The 20,466-nt window shown below is 35.0% G+C and overlaps 1 protein-coding gene across 1 annotated transcript in view; it reads right to left on the bottom strand.

Annotated features, from left to right (window-relative positions):
* Positions 1 to 3,016: 3,016 nt before the first annotated feature.
* Positions 3,017 to 20,466, bottom strand: part of LOC101892163 (mitochondrial coenzyme A transporter SLC25A42) — a 31,640-nt gene continuing 14,190 nt past the window's right edge. Inside the window, exons 3-9 of the mRNA XM_059132251.1 lie at positions 8,562 to 8,784; positions 8,375 to 8,489; positions 8,085 to 8,273; positions 7,832 to 7,951; positions 7,601 to 7,746; positions 4,460 to 4,646; positions 3,017 to 4,394 (exon numbers count right to left, since the gene is read on the bottom strand). Coding sequence (XP_058988234.1) covers positions 4,226 to 4,394; positions 4,460 to 4,646; positions 7,601 to 7,746; positions 7,832 to 7,951; positions 8,085 to 8,273; positions 8,375 to 8,489; positions 8,562 to 8,778 — 1,143 coding nt within the window. The 5' untranslated portion in view covers positions 8,779 to 8,784 and the 3' untranslated portion in view covers positions 3,017 to 4,225. The remainder of the gene's footprint in view (positions 4,395 to 4,459; positions 4,647 to 7,600; positions 7,747 to 7,831; positions 7,952 to 8,084; positions 8,274 to 8,374; positions 8,490 to 8,561; positions 8,785 to 20,466) is intronic.

Below are 20,466 nucleotides of genomic sequence, written 5' to 3'. Positions count from 1 at the left end.
TGAGTATTCGTGACTCTTGGATCCTCCATAGGAACACCATTGAAGATCTAATGGTTCTCTTAAGTCCCCCGAATATTAGGCCTTTAGGATGTGGTTGTAACTCTCTGGGAAGAGGGAAGACTTCCCAGGTCTTCTTGTCACAATTACCTAAGAGTATTTATGTAGGAACCGAAACTAGTCGGATTGAATGGTGTCAGTTAACTTATCTATCAAAAAAGCCAATTCGTATACATTTTACAGTGTTCCTTACTGTAGACTCCCTTGAAATATTAACCCATTTGCATTAGTGCTAAGTCAGGTGTGATAGTCAACAAAATCGGTCCACTCTATCTAGTACCTCCGCCACAAAGGGTCAAAATTTTGAGTATCCATGAAGCTCATAATACGCGAAATAAAAATTCGATTCCATTCAGACTTGGCACATCTCAATATTTCCATCAGCACAAGATCTGTTATAAAGATGGTACAGATCGGACCATTTCTTCTGGTACCTCCCCCACATAGGGTTCAAGATTTTTGAAAAACAAAACGCTAAAAAAATGCGGAATAAGCATCCAAATCCATCGATCCAACTCCTCAAATTTTCCACATTCAAGCATTTTTGCTAACACAAGAACTGTCGGGAGGTGTTAAAGAGCCATAATTTTTCAAAAAAATTCGGAAATAGCATAAAATTTTAGAATAAGTTTAGATTTGTTCGAATTGGTCACCTTTGGCACGAATTATGGCCTTCAAACGGCCAAATGAAGACGTCATGTTGTTGTTCTGCGGTATTTTGACCCATTCCCGGCGAAGCGCTTGCTTGAGGTGATCCGACACTTTGGTACATTCTAGTGCCAACCTTGGTTTCTAAAATACTCCAGACACAATAGTCCAACGAATTGGTATCCGGAAATTTTGGTGGTCATTGTGCGCTGGAAATGAAGCGAGGAACCTCATTTTGTGACCATTCTTGGGAGGCGAGTGCTGAGTCCTGTTGGAATGTCCAAGGTCTGCGGCCAAAATGTTTGCGTGCCCAAGGCTTTAATACACCCTCCAGAATATTTTCGCGATAATATTCGGTATTTATTCTGATGCCACGGTCGATTAATACGAGCGAAGAGCGAGCATCGGTTGTTATGCCGACCCACACCATCAACATGGCCGGCGATTGAGTTCTGGTGGCCAACCGAAGGTGCACATTTTAAGCTGTGCTCTTTGGCTCTTTGGCAAGTAAACACGATCATTATGTTTGTTTACAAACTGCTGGACAACGAATGTTTTCTCATCGGAGAAAACCAAATTCAGCAGTTCACCACTTTCTGCCAAGCGAAGCAACTCTTTAGCTCTTTTCAGTCTATTTTCTTTCTGTTGCGGTGTAAGTTCTTGCACTTTTTGAAATTTCAATGGCTTTACCCCGAGCTCATTTTTCAATATTTGCCGAATAGAATATTGTGATATGTTCAGCTCACAAGCCACTGCGACGGGGTTTCGATCATGTTGCTTCTTTACTTTTCGAACCATTTCTGCTGATGTTGTTGTTTTCTTCCGTCCACTTCCTTGACGTCGGGCTACGATACCAGTACCACGGTAATGAGCGATGGTACGAGACACAAAAGATTTATTCACATTTAAATTCTGGAGTGCCCTAACGTAGCCACTTGTGGTTTTCCAGCCAAATATAAAGAAATCACGCATCACGCCCAATTACAGTTGTCGTTTTTATAGTCGTCGTCGCAAGTCGCCCTCGCAGTCGCTTCGATTCAAAAATGTATTACGGTAAGGCTTGGAGCGACATCGACAGTTTAAAATAAAAGTTGGCAACAAATAAAAAAAGCGTTGGCAACACTCCCTTGTTATTGACAAAATTATATAAAAATTTGTTTGTATTTTGAAGTCTAATTTCGTCTCTTTCGGAAAAATAAAAACTATAGTAAAAACCAGTAAAAAGTCCTAAAGTCGGTTCGTACATGTATTGCCCATTTCGTGCACAATTAATTTGAAATCGGATAAAGATATATATGGGAGCTATATCCAAATCTGAACCGATCTCGATAAAATTTGGCAAAGATATTTCTGAATTGTATTTGATATGTTTCCCTGAATATCGTTGTTACGGAGTGCATATTACGGCTGTGGGTTACAAATATAACAAATCGGATGAACAACATATATAGGAGCTATAACTATATCTGAACCGATCTTCACCAAATTTGGCATACTACCTTCTAGACTCAATTCGATCGTATGTGCCAAATCCCATTTGGCCAAATATTAGACGTTTGGTGCACAATAAAAGGTAAATCGGACGAAGTTATATATTGGAGCTATATCCAAATCTAAACCGATCTCGATAAAATTTAGCAAAGGTATTTATGAGCTGCATTTGATATATTTCCCCAAATATTGTTATTACAAAGTGCATATTACGGCTGCGGAGCACAAAAATAACAAATCGGATGAACAATATATATGGTAACTATAGCTATATCTTAACCGATTTCGATAAAATTTTGCATACTTATTTTCAGGCCTAATTTGGTTGTATGTGCAAAATTCCATACTATTCGGGCTGATATTACACGTTTGGTGCATAATAAAAGGCAAATCGGACGAAGATATATATGGGAGCTATATTTAAATTTTTACCGATTATCTCCAATTTCAATAGGGTTCCTCCTTGGGCCAAACAAATGGCTTGTGTAAAATTTCATCTCAATCGGATAATAAATGCGAACTGCATTTTATTCACAAGAATACATGGACGGACTGACTAAATCCACTCAGAAATTGATTCTATGGAGATCTTCAAAAGTAACTATGGGTCTATCTCGCTTCCTTCTCCATGTAAAAAACAAATGTACAAAGACATAATACCCTTATCAGGGTATAAAAATTATTTCCCAATAGCAAATTCATTTCCCAATTTACACAAATTAAATAAAACCCCATTAAATAAATTTTAATAACAATTTGTTTATTATTATCATTATTTACAATTTAAACACACTTTTTTTCGTTTTGTTCTTCTTTCTTGTTTTTGTTTTTTTATAGATATATAATTATATCATACACAGTTACATAGTAATATTTAAAAAAAATCATATTTTTTTATCAATCACAATTATATAATAGACAATATTATTCACTTCTTTTTTTTCGAAATATAGGTTATGTAGAAGTAGTAGTAGTTGTTTTTGTTTGTGGTTGTAGTAGTTGTTGTGGCTCTTGTGAAAGTCGAAAAACAATTAATTTTGTAATCTAATCATTAATTTTGGTTTGCCATATATTTTGTTTATTTGATAAATTAGCATAAATTCTCAGAATTTCGAAATATCATGTAGATCTATGTATATTTTTAATATAATTTTTTTTGTTATATATATATGCATGTGTAAATTCATGACAAAAAATCTAAAACAATATCTTTCACATGGTTTTTTTCTTTTGGATAAGTTCATTTTTTTCTCGTTTTTTATTTTTGTTTTCTTTTTTGGTGTAAATTTGCTTTTTACAGAAATACAAAAAAAGGATATTCAATTTGAAATATTATTGTCTCACATTGTGCGCGTGTGGCCGTGAAAAATGGTATTCAATGTGTGTAAAAGCGGGTGGGTGGGTGATGAACTGGAAAAGGAGTATTTGAAAAAACATTCAATGGGTCAGTCGTGGAAAGTTATTTGGAAAACAGAAAAAAAAACTTTTTAATTGTTTATCTTTCTTTCTTAAAACCTCCCATCTTTGACTTTAAAATTAAACTATAAAATGACAATTTTTTGGAGGGGTATAAACAAAAAACCTGGATATTTTTGGAACAAAAATGAAAACAATATTTACAAAAAGATTAAAAAAAGAAAGAATTTTTTCTTAGAGAAAATTTAAGGAGACAAAAGATGTGAAACAAAAGCCTATAAAATATTATTTATCTAACTAAAATATTTTGTAAACATTTCAATTAGATGACCAAATAATGTAAAGAGGAAGAAAAGGTTCACAGATTTAATTGACTAAAACAAAACAGAACTAGTATACAAAAAAGGAAACTTTCAAAGTCTCTTCGATTTGTAATTAATTGTTTAACTTAGGTAATTGTTTGTAATTTTTGTGGCTTAAAAACTAATAAATCAACAATGAAAAATTACAATAATAATAATAATAATAGATTTGGGCTTTCTTGATAGCTCTGCTAGGCAAATAAAAACTTTATGGCGGACGTACATAGTGGCGGCGGTGTGGTTTTGCAAAATTAATTATGATGTGAATTGCCACCCTCCCGTCCCCTCTTCAGATGAAATAAATCGCGCAGCAATTCTTTAATAAAATCATATGTCGAAAAACTAATGCCCACCGCAATGGGTCCTTTTATCCAGTTCATACTTAAGCCTTTATAGAAGCCATTTTTAATACCTTCCTCCCTGAAAACCAAAAAAAAATATATATTATTATTAAATGAATGAGAAGTTATCCTTCCGGAACTTACCTATAAATTGTCTTTAGCGTCACAAATATACTGGGATATTTGTTGTGCCCATCTTTGGTTACGCCCATTGTTTGCATACGTCTTCGCACAATATCCAATGGATAGCTTGAGGTTTGGCCAACAGCACCAGCTGCTGCACCAAATGCCAGTGATGTCAGAGTATTTAGTTTACTATTACCAGTCATTTCTGTAAGTGAAAATAAAACGTATTACATTTTTTGTTGTTTATTTTTATAGCCTCAGCCATATGGCTAGAGAGATATAGGTATATATCATTTGATACGACCAAAAAGTGCCCGGTTTAAAACCCTAGGTATCTTTGGACCAAATCCATATCAGGACATTTGGAGTCGATCTAGCTATGTCCGTCTGTTCGGACAAACTTTGGCTCATCGTAATATTATTGTCAAACTTAGACAATACTCCTTCTGGTACCTCCTCCCTCATAAAATGTCATCATTTTCAAGGAAAATATTTTACTGCTCAGCAAGAGAAAGGATAACCCGTTTTTACTCCAATTTTGCATATCCTAATATTTACATCAGTGCTAGGTTAGGTGCGAAAATAGACAATATCGGTCCTCCCCCACAAAAGATCAAAATTTTGAGTAATTACAGAGTGAGATGAAAAAACCAACTTTAGACTGCTGTAATTTCTAAGCCACTCATCCGATAGCTGTTAAAATTATTCCAGTGACAGCTCAATATATTGTCTACAAGCGTAGAAAAGCATTTTGGTGAGAATTTTCCAGAAAAAAAGTTATTCGGATGGAATTCGTGATTTCTTTATATTTTGCTCGAAAGCCACAAGTGGCTATCGTTAGACCACTCCAGCATTTAAATGTGAATAAATCTTTTGTGTCTCGTACCATCGCTCGTTGGCGTGATACTGGTAGAGTAACCCGACGTCAAGGAAGTGGACGGAAGAAAACAGCAACATCAGCAGAAATGGTTCGAAAAGTAAAAAAAGCGACTTGATCGAAACCAGCGTCGCAGTGGCCGAAAAATGGCTCGTGAGCTGAACAAATTGCAATATTCCATTCGGCAAATATTGAAAAATGAGTTCGAGGTAAAGCCATTTAAATTCCAAAGAGTGCATGAACTTACACCGCAACAGAAAGAAAATAGACTCAAAAGAGCTAAAGAGTTGCCTCGCTGGGCCGAAAGTGGTGAACTGCCGAATTTGGTTTTTAAATTACACACATCACAATATATTTTTTAAACCAAGGTATGGTGTGAAGATGGAATATTTATCGGTCCACTTGTTCTGCTACCTCCCCCACAAAGGGTCAAATTTTTGAATATCCATGAAGCTCATAAAACGTGAAATTAACATTGGATTTCATTCAAACTTGGTACATTTCAATATTTCCATCACACAAGATCTGTTATAAAGATGCTAGAGATCGGTCCATTCCTTCTGGTACCTTCCCCACAAGGCGTCAACATTTTTAATAACAAAAATGATTATAAACTTCGAAATTAGCCTCCGGTTATCTTCACATTTCAACACAAGATCTGGTGTGAAGATGGGATCTAGCGGTCCACTTCTTCTGCTACCTCCCCCACCAAGCTTCGACATTTTGAATATCCATGAAGCTCATAAAACGTGAAATTAACATTCGATTCTATTCAGACTTGGCACATCTCAATACTTCTATCAACACAAGATCTGTTATATAAAGATCGTGTACCTCCTCCACATAGGGTTCCAGAAATACCAAACGCTTAAAGAAAGCGAAATAAGCAACATCTGTTGTGAAGGTGATATATGTATCTGCGAACCCCTTCTGGTACCACAATTTTTAATACTTTTATCTGTCATAACTTGCGAAACAAGCCGCCGATTCTTTACATCTTGCTGTATTTATATATATTTCTCTCAACCTGAAACCTGAGATAAATATGGAATTTATGATTTCGCATAAAATTGAATATAAATGTTCGATTTTCTTGTAATTTTGCCCATACCAATAGTTTTATCTGTATTAGACGAAATATGAAAATGGAATACTTCGGTCGATATATCTGGTACCTCACGCAGATTTTAACGGGGATTTCTAGAAATTATCACATATCTTATATAAAGTGAAGGAGGTAGTCTATATATTCCAAACCTGGCTCTTACCACTATTTATTTAGGTCCGATATGAAAGGGACAATATTGATCCATTCCTTCGGAATCTACTCCATAGAGGGTCAACAATTTGAATAATCATAACAGAAGTCTAAATATATTTCAATAATCGAACATTGGCTGAGGGCATATATTTGTTGGAAAAAACGGCTGATAATTTTTAACTTGTTTTATGTGAATATTAGCAAAATTCGCTTTAGTACTAAAGGCTGTAACTCAAAATCGGCGTCGTATCCATTATTTAACTACCCAAAAGCGTTAAAAGGGTATTTTGAACCAGTAAAGAAAGTCCTAAAGTCGGGCTAGGCCGATATATTTGATCTATTTCCCTGAATATTGTTGTTACAGAGTGCATATTACGGCTGCGGAGGACAAAAATAACAAATCTGATGAACAATATATATGGGAGCTATAGCTATATCTGAACCGATTTCGATCAAATTTGGCATACTTATTTTCACACCTAATTTGGTTGTATATGCAAAATTCCATACTATTCGGGCTGATATTACACGTTTGGTGCACAATGAAAGACAAATCGGACGAAGATATATATGGGAGCAATATCTAAATTTTTACCGATTATCTCCAATTTCAATAGGGTTCGCCCTTGCGTCAAACAAATGATTTGTGCAAAATTTCATCTGGATCGGGCAATAAATGCGAACTGTACTTCGTTTACACAAATACATGGACAGACGGACGGACGGACATGCATAAATCGACTCAGAATGTGAATCTATGCAGATCTTCAAAAGGAACTATGGGTCTATCTCGTTTCCTTTTGCCTGTTACAAACAAATGCGCAAAGACATAATACCTGACCACCTTGTGGTGTAGGGTATACAAATGCATGTTTCATTCTCCCTCTTTCTACACGTATACTAGGGTCTAAAATCAAACAGCTTTTCCTTCCAGAATTTTTAATGACGATAAAAAACCAAAGTCTTTTTCATATCGGGCTGCCCTTCAAAACCATAGACCTAGTTCATCCCCTCAACTTACCCGTGTATTCACGTTTCAATGTTTCGTAGGTGAAAAATGATGTGCCCGCATAGGGAATAACACCCAGAACAGTTGCCCAATAGCCTCTGTACAGGGTGCGGGGTCCTTCCTCTATCCATATTTTAACAAATACTTGACGTAATGTTCTAAAGACATAGCAACAGCAAGAGAAACAAAAAACGACATATTATCAAGAGGATAATGCAAACATATTTCAATAATGGACGTTACTTGTAGCCTGTGTATTTGTCTGTGACAGCCATGCGGGCTCTGGCCAAATCCAAAGGATAGGTCAAGGACTGTGATGTAATACCTGCCAGAGAGCCGGCAATAAATCGTCTTGCTTTGGTACTAGAAAAAAAAGAAAACACAAAATAAAACGAATTAAAAAAATATTCTGCATAGATGCAATAGTTTGTAAAAAGTTATGAAAACACACAGAAACAAGTGAAGGTTTTTTCCATTGCTTTTTGTCTCAACCTACTCTGTGCCATCTTTGTCGACGGAAAGTATTTTCCGCCACTGTTCGTGAGCGGTAAACTGTATGGCAGCATAAGGCACAATGCGAGCCATGGTAGCGGAGTTGCCGCGCCATAATGCCAACACCCCTTCTTTGGCATAGGTTTGTTTGAGGAATAAAATGGCACCGTTTAAGGAATAGCGTACAGATTTACTGGAATCAAAGAGACAACAACAACGGATTAGTTATTTTCTTCGAAGGATATAAATTGTAGTGCCGTAACCATAGATAAACGTTTTTTTTTGGCTACTTACTTTATTTGAAAATTGATTTTCGTCCTATCCAGCGGAGCAATAACTGTTTTGGCCAAGGCTCCAGCTGCTGCACCAGCCGTTAAACTCATTATGACGGCATCGAAATTTGTACTAGCTGGACGAGAGGAAGAGAAAGAGAGCTATTTAATTTCACATTTGGCTGTTATCCAAAACATCTTCGACTTACCCTTAACATCTTTTGTCTGAGTGGCGGCATTTTCATTTATTTTGGAGGTGGTGTTCGGTGTTGCTGTTGTTGTTGTGGCTGTTGCGGCGGCTGTATTGGTGGCATTTAAATTGGCATTGGTGGTAACTGTTACGGCGGCGGCTGCTGTTGTCGATAGTTGACCACTAGTAGTCTTAATGGGCATCGCAATATTTGGCTTCTCCAAAAGATGGCTCATTGGAGACTGCAAGGGAAAAGAAGAAGGATACAAGATTATTATGGATGGGACATTAAAGGAAGACTAGTTAGGTAAAATATAGAGAACTTAAATTACTAAAAAAAGAGATAAAAAGAATAACGACTCCAAAGGACATTAAAGGAAGACTAGTATAGGTAAAATATTGAGAACTTAAATTACATAAAAGAGATAAAAAGAATAACGACTCCAAAGTTTCCGTTTTTATACACTCAGCCATATGACTAGAGGGGGCCAAAACTTGCCTCATCGAAATAATGGTTTTAGACCCTAGGTCTCTTTAGACCAAATCCATTTCAGGACATGTACAGTCGATCTAGCGATGTCCGCCCGTCTGTTTGGCTGGCTGGAGCGTACAATAACTCTCGAAGGGAGTATCCGATTTGGTCCAAACTTGGTACATCGTAATATTTTTGTCAAACTTAGGACGAGTTCGGAGATGGGCAATATCGGTCCACTCTTTCCGGTAGCTACCCCACAAAAGATCAAAATTTTCAAAAAATCAATTATCTGCCCAGAAATAGAAACGATAATCCGATTTTGCTCCAACTTTGCAAATCCCAATATTTGCATCAGTGCTAGGTCAGGTGGGAAAATGGACAATATGGTACCTACCACCAAAAGGGTCAAAATTTTGAAAAATCATTGAGCTCATAAAACTGGAAATTAACATCAGATTCGATTCAGACGTGGCACATCAAAATATTTCCATCAACACAAGATCTGTTATAAAGATAATAGAGATCGGATCATTCCTTCTTGTACCTCCTCCACAAAGGGTCAAAGTTTTGAATAACAAAAACAATAATAAAATCCGAAAAAAAGCATCTCTTCAAATTGCACACACCACATTATTTTTATTAGCATTTTTTTATTTGTGAAGTTGGGATATATCAGTGTACTCCTTCTGGTACCTCCCCCACAAAGAGCCAAAATTTTGAATAATTATGAAGCTCATAAAACACGAAATTAACATCTGATTCCATTCAGACTTGGCACATCTCAATATTTCCATCAACACAAGATCTGTTATAAAGATGGTAGAGATCGCACCATTTCTTCGTGTACCTCCCCCACAAAGGGGGAGGATGATCATAAAATGCAAAATAAGCATCGGGTTCTCTTCAAATTACACAAATCACAATATTTTTATTGATCCAAGGTCTGGTGTGAAGATGAGATATATCGGTCCACTCCTTCTGGTACCTCCCCCACAAAGAGTCAAAATTATGAATAATCATGAAGCTCTTAAAACGGGAAAATAACATCCGATTCGATTCAGACTTGGCACATCTCAATATTTCTATCAACTCAAGATCTGTTCTAAAAATGCTACAGATCGGGTTCAAGATTATGAAAATCAAAACGCTTAAAGAAGGCGAAATAAGCATCAAATTCTCTTTAAATTTCACACAGGCAAAGATTTTTGCTAACACAAGATCTATTGTGAAAACAATATATATCTGCCAACCCCTTCTGGTACCTCACCCACAATTTCCAATACTTATGTAATTTATCGGAATTTATGATTTCGCATTAAATTGGATATGAATGTTCGATTTCCTTCAAATCTGTATTATATGAAGTATGAAAATGGATTACTTCGGTGCGCTATATCTGTTACCTCATGCATATATCCACATTTTCCAAAAATTTGCACATATTTCATATAAAGTATAGGAAGTAGTCGATATAGTCCAAATCTCGCACGTTGTAATATTTATATCAGTGTTAGATCAGATACAAAAATAATCAGTGTTGACTTACTACTTCGGAACCTCCCCCATAAAGGGTCAACAGTTTGAATAATCATAACTCAAGGCTGGGGGTATACATCTTCTGTCAGTAAAACCAACTGATACTCTTTTACTTGTTACTTGACACCCAAGACATAAAATTAAAAATGTGTAGCATGATTTTAGGCGTTTGAAATAAAAACGTTATTTAGGCAGTTTTCTTTAATCTGCTGATTAAAATGATAATCTTAATGTATTTTCGGAGGGCCTAAGTTGGTGTTGTACACTCATCACCTTTTTTTAAAAAAAAAAAATTGAATTATTTCAATTCCAACTTTCCATCCCCGTCATAACTTATAGGGCTTTCATCATATTTAGTCATTTTATAAGCACTTGCCTCTTGAAACAATAAGAAAATGTCTGTGTATTTTTTTTTTCATTTGTAATAAATTGCAATCAATCCATTAGATTTGAAATATGAACATTTCAAAATAACATTTCTTGAATGCATTTTCACATGTGTGTTGTTGGTTGGCAATTGCGCTTAATTTAACACGACAATGTAAACAAATCATTGTCGTGCGATGACATCAAATTGTGACTGTTGTTGCTGTTGCCATTGTAAACAATTTGAAAACCGGTAGATGTATGGCGTCTCGAAATAATAGACAATTATGCAAATTATATTTAATTTTTTTATTAACATTTATTAAAGGTATGATGGGTATACATCACGTAAGAAGCAAAATGTGTTAATTATTTATTATTGAGAGGTTATTGGCGGGGCTGGAAGTAGAATTTGTAATACTTTGTTTGGTGTTAACAAAAAACAAGGTTCTAATCGAATATATTTACATGGATAATTGAAAGGGTTAAATGAAATTCAATAGACAACTTGATTACAATATATTATTCTTAAAAATCTACCTAATCGTTGCATTAAACAAAGAATGTTATTTTATGTTTTGTGTCAGCGTACAATAGGTCTTGATATCGTTACCTAATCCATATTTCAGAATACTAATTTCAAATACAACAAGTAAAATAGTATCAGTCGGGTTTGCCGACAGATATATACCCCCCAGCCTTGAGTTATGATTATTCAAACTTTGTTGACTCTTTATTGGGGACGTTCCGAAGCAGTTGTCCAATATTGACCAATTCGTAGCTGACCTATAACTGATATAAATTTTACGACGTGACAGATTTGGACCATATCGACTACTTCCTTTACTTTATATGAGATATGTGTAAACTTTTGGAAAATTTGGAAATATGCATTAGACTACAGATATAGACAGATATACTTCATATAATACAGATAAAAATATTTGTAAGTGCAAAATGTGAAGGAAATCGAAAATTTATATCCAATTTCGATAAAATACATATTCATATCAGATTTCTGATTTAAAGAAATATTGTATGTTAATATAAGATTTTGGCCATGTTGGCTTATTTATATTGAATTGTATGAAATAAATGAAATGAACCTCCCCCAAAAATGGCTGAACTTTTGAATAACAAAAACCATCATATAATCCGAGAAAAGCATCCCGTTCTCTTCAAATTACACACATCATATTATTTTTATTAACCCAAGGTCTGGTGGCAAGAGGGAATATAACGAACCCCTCCTTGTGGTACCTTTCCCCAAATGGGTCAAAATTTTGAATAATCATGAAGCTCATAAAACACGAAATTAAGATCCGATTCCATTCAGGCTTGGCACATCTCAATATTTTCATAAACACAAGACCTGTTATAAACATGCTGGAGATCGGACCATTTCTTATATTTTCCCATAATATTTGAAAGTGTGAAATTTGAGGAGAGTTTGATGCTTATTTCGCTTTCTTTGAGCGTATTGTCTTTCAAAATTCTTAAACCCTATGTGGGGGAGGTATCAGAAGGAATTTTCCGATCTATACCATCTTTATAACAGATCTTGTGTTGATGGAAATATTGAGATGTGCCAAGTCTAAATGGAATCAGATGCTAATTTCTTGTTTTATGAGCTTCATGAATATAATGTGGAAGATATATCCCATCTTCACAGCAGATCTTGTGTTAGTAGAAATAATAGGATGTGTGAAGTATGAAGAGAACCGGATTTTAAAATCATTTTGGTTATTCAAAAATTTCACCATTTGTGAGGGAGGTACCACAAGAAATGGTCCGAACTCTGCCATCTTTATAACAGATCTTGTGTTGATGTAAATATTGAGATGTGCCAAGTCTGAATGGAATCAGATGCTGATTTATGAGCTTCATGAATATTTAAGTTTCATGAATGTTGACCCTTTGTGGGTGAGGTACCAGAAGGAGTGGACCGATATATTCCATTTTCACTCCAGATCTTGGTTTAATAAAAATAATGTGATGTGTGTAATTTGAAAACCATCGGACACTTAGGTCACATTTTATGAGAGTTATAATCATTCAAAATTTTAACCCTTTTTGAGGCTGGTACTTGATGGAGTGGACCGGTATAGTCCATTTTCGCACCTGGCTTAGAGCTGATGCAAATATTAGGACTTGCAAAGTTGGAGCAGAATTGGATTATCCTTTCCTTTTTATATCACCCTGTATTGAGAGACGAGTTTGGGGAACATTTTATTTCGCGTTCATGACCGGTCATTTGTCCCTCTAGACCAGCCCTGCTCAATACCGTGTTCTAGAACATCAGCCGAAAAAAGATATAATTTAAGAGAAAATTAAAATTTTGTGTTTCTTTATATTTTACGATGCCATTTAATTGTTTTTTTTTTTTAATTGTTTGCCAAAATAATTTTTAAAGCAAATGGATAAAAAATATTTGTGTAAATAATGACTTAACACTGTTTAGTTCTTGATTTAAATAAGCAAAGAGGAATTTGACTGGATAGAGATATTTTTTCTTAAGCAGCGCTGCTCTAGACTATTTACAGACGAGCCCGTTTCAATTGATGCCTTGGAAGACAATATTGAAGCATTCATTCTTGAGATTCTGGCCGAAATGTTGAAAGGAGTATGCCGAAATTGAACTAAGCGGATGAACGCGGAGCAGTCGCGATCAACATTTCCAAGAAATATATAGATCGTACTCTGAAATCAAATAAAAGTTTCATGTATTTCCCATGGCTCTTAAAGAAATCACTCTGATTGTGGATATGAAATTAATAAAAAAAATCACATTAGCAACAAATTCTTTACAAATTCTGTGGGCTTATCATTTACATGCTACAAATCTTGCCTGGCATCAACAGATAACAAAACATTTTAATAGGCCAAATAATAAAACCTATCCTCAACACTTATCACCAAGGCAGCCACACACACATAAGCGATAAGATAACCAAATGTTTAGGAAAATATACGAAATCATTATTATAAAGCAGAAACAAAAACAAATTATTAATGCAATAAAAAATATGCCGCTAAAACGGTAGCCAAATTTAGACATTGACTGGTCTGTGACACAATTATGTCATAAAATTTAATGTGGAAAAATTTTAAATTTAAAGATTTTGGAAGGTTTTTTCTAAGGACTTAGGGCTTGATTCCTGACAATTTGTTTAAGCAATACAGAAAATATTTTTTATTTTATATTTTGTTGGAAAAATAATCCAGGCCCTGTTTATGTATTTCAAAAGAAAACCAGTAAAGAAAGTCTTAAAGTCGGACGGGGCCGACTTTATGATACCCTACACCACTTTTCTAATTTAGTAGAGCTCTACATAACAATTAAACGTTTTAACGGGAGAATTCAATCATACACGCTATGATTATAATTATAATTTAAAGTTCAAAGGACTAAATATGCCGAAGCATTTGGATCTTTTAAATTCGGACTTGTATGGCCCATTTGGTGCAAAATTAATTTGAAATCGGATGAAGATATATATGGGAGCTATATCCAAATCGGAACCGATCTCGATAAAATATGGCAAAGATATTTCTGAGCTGTATTTGATATATTTCCCTGAATATCGTTGTTATGGAGTGCATATTACGGCTGTGGGTAACAAATATAACAAATCGGATGAACAATATATATGGCAGCTAAAGCTATATCTGAACCGATCTTCACCAAATTTGACATACTAGCTTCTAGACTCAATTCGGTTGTAAGTGCCAAATTCCATCCCGTTTGGACAAATATTAGACGTTTGGTGCACAATAAAAGGTAAATCGGACGAATATGTATATGGGAGCTATATCCAAATCTGAACCGATCTCGATAAAATTTAGCAAATGTATTTCTGAGCTGTATTTGCTATATTTCCCCAAATATTGTTGTTACAGAGTGCATATTACGGCTGCGGAGGACAAAAATAACAAATCGGATGAACTGTATATAAGAGAGCTATAGCTATATCTGAACCGATTTCGATAAAAATCGGCATACTAATTTTCAGGCTTAATATATGGTTGTATCTGCAAAATTCCATACTTATCGGGCTGATATTACACGTTTGGTGCACAATAAAAGGCAAATCTGACGAAGATATATATAGGAGCTATATCTAAATTTTTACCGATTATCTCCAATTTCAATAGGGTTCGTCCTTGGGCCAAACAAATTATCTGTGCAAAGTTTCATCTGGATAGGGCAATAAATGCGAACTTTGTTTAAAAAAATACATGGACAGACGGACGGCCATGCATAAATCGACTCAGAATGTGATTCTATGCAGATCATCAAAAGGAACTATGGGTCTATCTCGTTTCCTTTTGCCTGTTACAAACAAATGCACAAACACACAATACTCTGACCACCTTCAAAGACATAAAATGGTAAAGACTAGACAAAATGCATTCTGAGCAAAAGGTTTGTGGCTATACTACCTTGAATAACAGCTCATGACAGAGGCAAGTTAATATAAAAACACAATTATAGGAAAGAATGACAAACAAATTTGAATAATCCAAAATATTGGTTTCAAAGTTCTATTCCATATACCTTCCAAATAATTGCATACTGTCTTAGCGGTTTAAATTGCTTAATGCTAGGAACACATTTGGAGCGAACGACGAATTTCGCCCTACGCGGCGACTAAATGAGCCACGAAAATTCGTCGTATGGAACACAATACCGACGAAATTATAAAACAGCTGATCAAGTTGTTTACTTTTTGCTCATTTGTTGACTACAATGAAAATTATACAAGAACTCATAATTCTTTATTATTTCAGTTATGTCCATCTTCTCTATTATAAATTCACTGATATCCATCTTCACTCAGGCGCAAGTGCACAAATAAATAAACAAATTATTTATGTTTTTTATACGAATAACAGATAGTAGAGTAACCATAACAAATTCTAAAGTAAAAAGTAACTTTATTTACTAAAACACATAAAATTCGTACAAGTATGGCCACCTTGTACTGTTTTGTCGCCGTTCGCCGGCGTATGAAATAGAAATAAAGCTAATTGAGTTCGCGGCGACCGACGAAATTTTCGCCGGCGCCGTGATTGTGTGCACTTCCATATACACATATGTTTTTTATTTTTGACGACGAACATACGCCGCGAAAAAATTCGTCGTTCGCTCCAATTGTGTTTCTAGCATAACATTGGTAACTATGTTGTTACGATATCATAACAACAGAGGCATTTTTCACAGGGTTGCCATATTTTACTCTGTCTTGTCCTATCTTTACACTTCTATGTCTTTGCCACCTTGTGGTGTAGGGTATAATAGATGCGACAAAACACCAATTCTATTTGTGTTTTTTAATTTTTTTTTTAAATATAATTCAAAAATTTGAAAAACACTCATAGAATTGGTTTTTTTTTGTGTTTTATTTCGACACACAAAAACAGGCCGTGAAATTATTCCTTTCAACTTGAAATCAAATTAATTCCCATAATGAAATTTTGTGTCTCATCCTATAGTCACAAATACATATGCATTCACAACTTCCCAAAACTTTTCCCATTTTTGGAAGACTTCATTTTCATTTTTAGCTATTTCCGATGACCTATAAAAACTAACTAAGATTTCGAAGCCGGTATCTCTCACTAATTTTTATATTTTGTTTTCTAAATCTATTTATAAACTAATACCCTCATATAGTTGATAACTATGTTTGTATATACATGCATGTATGTATGTCGATGTTATGACTTATTTTATGTCTTATTTGTTGGATTGTGAATGCCAAGATCTTGATTTGCAATGGAAATTTTAGAAAACAAAAACAAATGGCACTGACATTGTCTATTTTGTTTTTGCACAATTATTCAAAACAAATAAGTCGGTGATTGTTTTGGTTTTTCATTTTCAAGTGTAGGGTCATTGTGGTAAAATAAAATTTACAAATCGAGTATATATTTAAGTGAATAATGTAATTGAAAATGTAGGAAAATTTAAAATTCATATAATCTTTTAATTAAATAATATTTTTAGATATACAATAGAGGGACCACAGTAACCATATTTAATAGGGTTAGTCGAAAGGTTATTGACATTCATTTAACTCTTGTAGCCAAATACTCCGACAGTGATTATTTTTATAGTTATTTAGTTATATTTTTCGAATCATCAGGCTACATTTACGCTTCAATTTTTTTGTGGTTCAAGGATATGCAAGCCAACGAACAGCAGTCACTTTATCCTAAAATATTTCTCAAGAACTATTGAACTAAAAACCTTTTTAAATAAGTTTACTATTTAACTTATTTAAAAACCCCCAGCCTTTAATTATGATTATTCAAACTTTTGACCCTTTATGGGAGAGGTTCCGAAGCAGTTGACCAATATTCATCAATTCGTATCTGACCTAAAACTGATATAAATATTACAAAGTCCCATATTTGGAATGTATCGTCTTCTTCCTATACTTTATTTGAGATATGTGCAAATCTTTGGAAAATGTGAAAATATGCGTGAGGTAACATATGTAGTGGACCGAAGTACTTCTTTTTCATACTGCATCTAATACAGATAAAAATATTGGTATGTGCAAAATTTGAAGGAAATCTAACATTTATATTCAATTTATGCGAAATCATAAATTTCGATAAATCCCACATACTGGGTGACATGAAACAACTGCAACCAACTTCAGACTGCTGTCATTTTTAAGCCACTCGTCCGACAGCTGTTAAAATTATTCAAGTGACAGCTCATTATATTTTTTACAAGCGTACAAAAGCATTTTGGTGAGAATTTTTCAAAAAAAAAAAAAATTATTCGTAATGGAATTCAAGCGTGATAGTGTGATTTCTTTATATTTGGCTGGAAAACCTCAAGTGGCTATCGTTAGAGCACTCCAGCATTTAAATGTAAATAAATCTTTTTTTGTCTCGTACCATCGCTCGTTACCGTGATACTGGTAGGTAGCGTAGGCCGACATCAAGGAAGTGGACGGAAGAAAACAGCAACATCAGCAGAAATGTTCCGAAAATTAAAGAAACGACTTGATCGAAACCCACGTCGCAGTGGCCGAAAAATGCCTCGTGAGCTGAACATATCGCAATATTCCATTCGGCAAATATTGAAAAATGAGCTCGGGGTAAAGCCATTGAAATTCGAAAAAGTGCCAGAACTTACACCGCATCAGAAAGAAAATAAACTCAAAAGAGCTTAAGAGTTACTTCGCTTGGCCGAAAGTGGTGAACTCTGCCGAATTTGGGTTTCTCCGATGAGAAAACATTCGTTGTCCAGCAGTTTGTAAACACACAAAATGATCGTGTTTACTTGCCAAAGAGGTCAGCCGAAAATGTGCACCTTCGGTTGGCCACCAGAACTTAAGCGCCGGCCATGGTGATGGTGTGGGCTGCCATAACAGCCGATGGTCGCTCTCCGCTCGTAGTATTGGTGGTATCAGAATAAATGCCGAATATTATCGCGAAAATATTCTGGAGGGTGTATTAAAGCCTTGGGCACGCCAACATTTTGGCCGCAGGACTCAACACCATCGCACTCAGGTTATAAAATGAGGTTCCTCGCTTCATTTCCAGCACACAATGGCCACCAAAATCTCCGGATACCAATCCGTTGGACAATTGTGTCTGGAGAATTTTGGAAGGCAAGGTTGGCACTAAAAAATACCAAAGTTTCGAAGCGCTTCGACGGGAATGGTCCAAAATACCGCAGAGCCATATTCGGACAGCATGTGACGGTTTCATTGGCCGTTTGAAGGCCATAATTCGTGCCAAAAGTGACCAATTCGAAAAAATCTAAACTTATTCTAAAATTTGATGCTATTTCCGGCATTTTCTGCTTTTATTCAATAAAATTAAAAAAAAAATGTAAAAATTATGGCGTTTGACTTTGTTGCAGTTTTTTTTTTTATCTATGAGGGAGGTACCAGAAGAAATGGTCCGATTTCTTCCATCTTTATAACAAATCTTGTGTTTATGGAAATATTGAGGTGAACCAAGTCTGAATGAAATCGGATATTCAACAATTTGACTCTTTGTGGGGGAGGTACCAAACGGAGTGGAACGATATATCCCATCTTCACAGTAGATCTTGTGTTAGTATAAATAATGGGATGTGTGAAATATGAGGAGAACCGAACGCTTATTTCGGATTTTATGATCGTTTTGATTATATTCAAAACTTTCACCCTCTGTGGGTTAGTACCAGAAGGAATGGTCCGATCTCTACCATCTTTATAACAGATCTTGTGTTGATGCAAATATTGAGATGCACCAAGTCGGAATGGAATCGTGTTTTTTGAGCTTCATGGATATTCAAAAAAAATTGTTGGGTACTAAATTGGGTCTTGGAAGAAGGTATAGAGCTGAAATCCTGAAGTTGATAGGGATTTTACTGTTGGTGTCCGATATTGAGAGAAGGAGGTGGTTTTGGAAATACGTCCCATAAATGTACGAAGAGTATTTCGTGGTAATAATTCTAGATCTCTGTTGGTGACTCGGATTAAGAGAGATGTAAATTATTCTGAATGTGCGTACTAAATGTTACTAAATTTGGTATTGGGTCAAGAGATGGGTTGATATTGAGGTCGTTGTTGGTTTATAGGGATTAAATATGGAGACGTTAAAATAGCTTTGGACAGGGAAATTCGGTGTGGGTCTATTGGGCAATGATTCTACTGATATCTGCTTCTTTATATTTCAAGGAGAACACTTTCAAATTTTCCACCCCTCAATGTAGCCCCTGGAATTCGGTCACAGAGGTCAAAACTTAATTATGATATTTAAAAAAAAAATTTGAAAACATCTCTACAGATTTTTTTGCCGTTGCCATGGTGCATACCATAGGGATTAAATATGGAGATGCTAAAATAGCTTTGGACATGGAAATTGGATGTGGGTCTATTAGGCAATGATTTTATTGACATCTGCTTCTTTATATTTCAAGGAGAATACTTTCGAAATTTCCACCAAACAATGCAGTCCCTGGAGGTCGGTCACAGGGGTCAAGGCTTAATTGTGATTTATAAAAAAAGTTGAAAAATATCTCTACAGATTTTTTTTTTTGGCGTTGCCATGGTGCATACGTTTCAACGTAAATCAAAATGCGCCAAAATTTAATTTTCAAAATTCTTTTTCCTGTGTTCTAATGAAGGTTTGGCCATTCGCCAAATTGTGGTCATATTCATATGGAATATTTTTTTTTTTTTTTTTTTTTTGAATTTTGCTCATAGATGCCTACATACATTTGGTGGAAGGTGTCACATTCGTGACACCAAAAATAAACACTTTCACGTGCGTAAACAAGTTTCCATTTTTAAATTTATAAATTATTTATTTTAATATGTGTGTGTTATCAGGGGGGTCTTGCATATGCCAAAAATGGTCAGGAGATAGAATCTGCTTCCCATATTTTTTTTCTCCGATAATAAAAGATGTTGCAATAGCTTTAAAACAAACACAAACATATGCCATTAAATGATTAAACATTATTATTATTGATATTTTATTTTGGAAATAAATAAACAACCTTATCATTTTGCAATCCAATAATATTGAA

The sequence above is a fragment of the Musca domestica genome, unplaced genomic scaffold (assembly GCF_030504385.1).
Source record: "Musca domestica strain aabys unplaced genomic scaffold, Musca_domestica.polishedcontigs.V.1.1 1, whole genome shotgun sequence".
In the NCBI taxonomy this organism is placed as follows: Eukaryota; Metazoa; Arthropoda; class Insecta; order Diptera; family Muscidae; genus Musca; species Musca domestica.
This window is presented reverse-complemented; position numbering and strand designations above follow the sequence as displayed.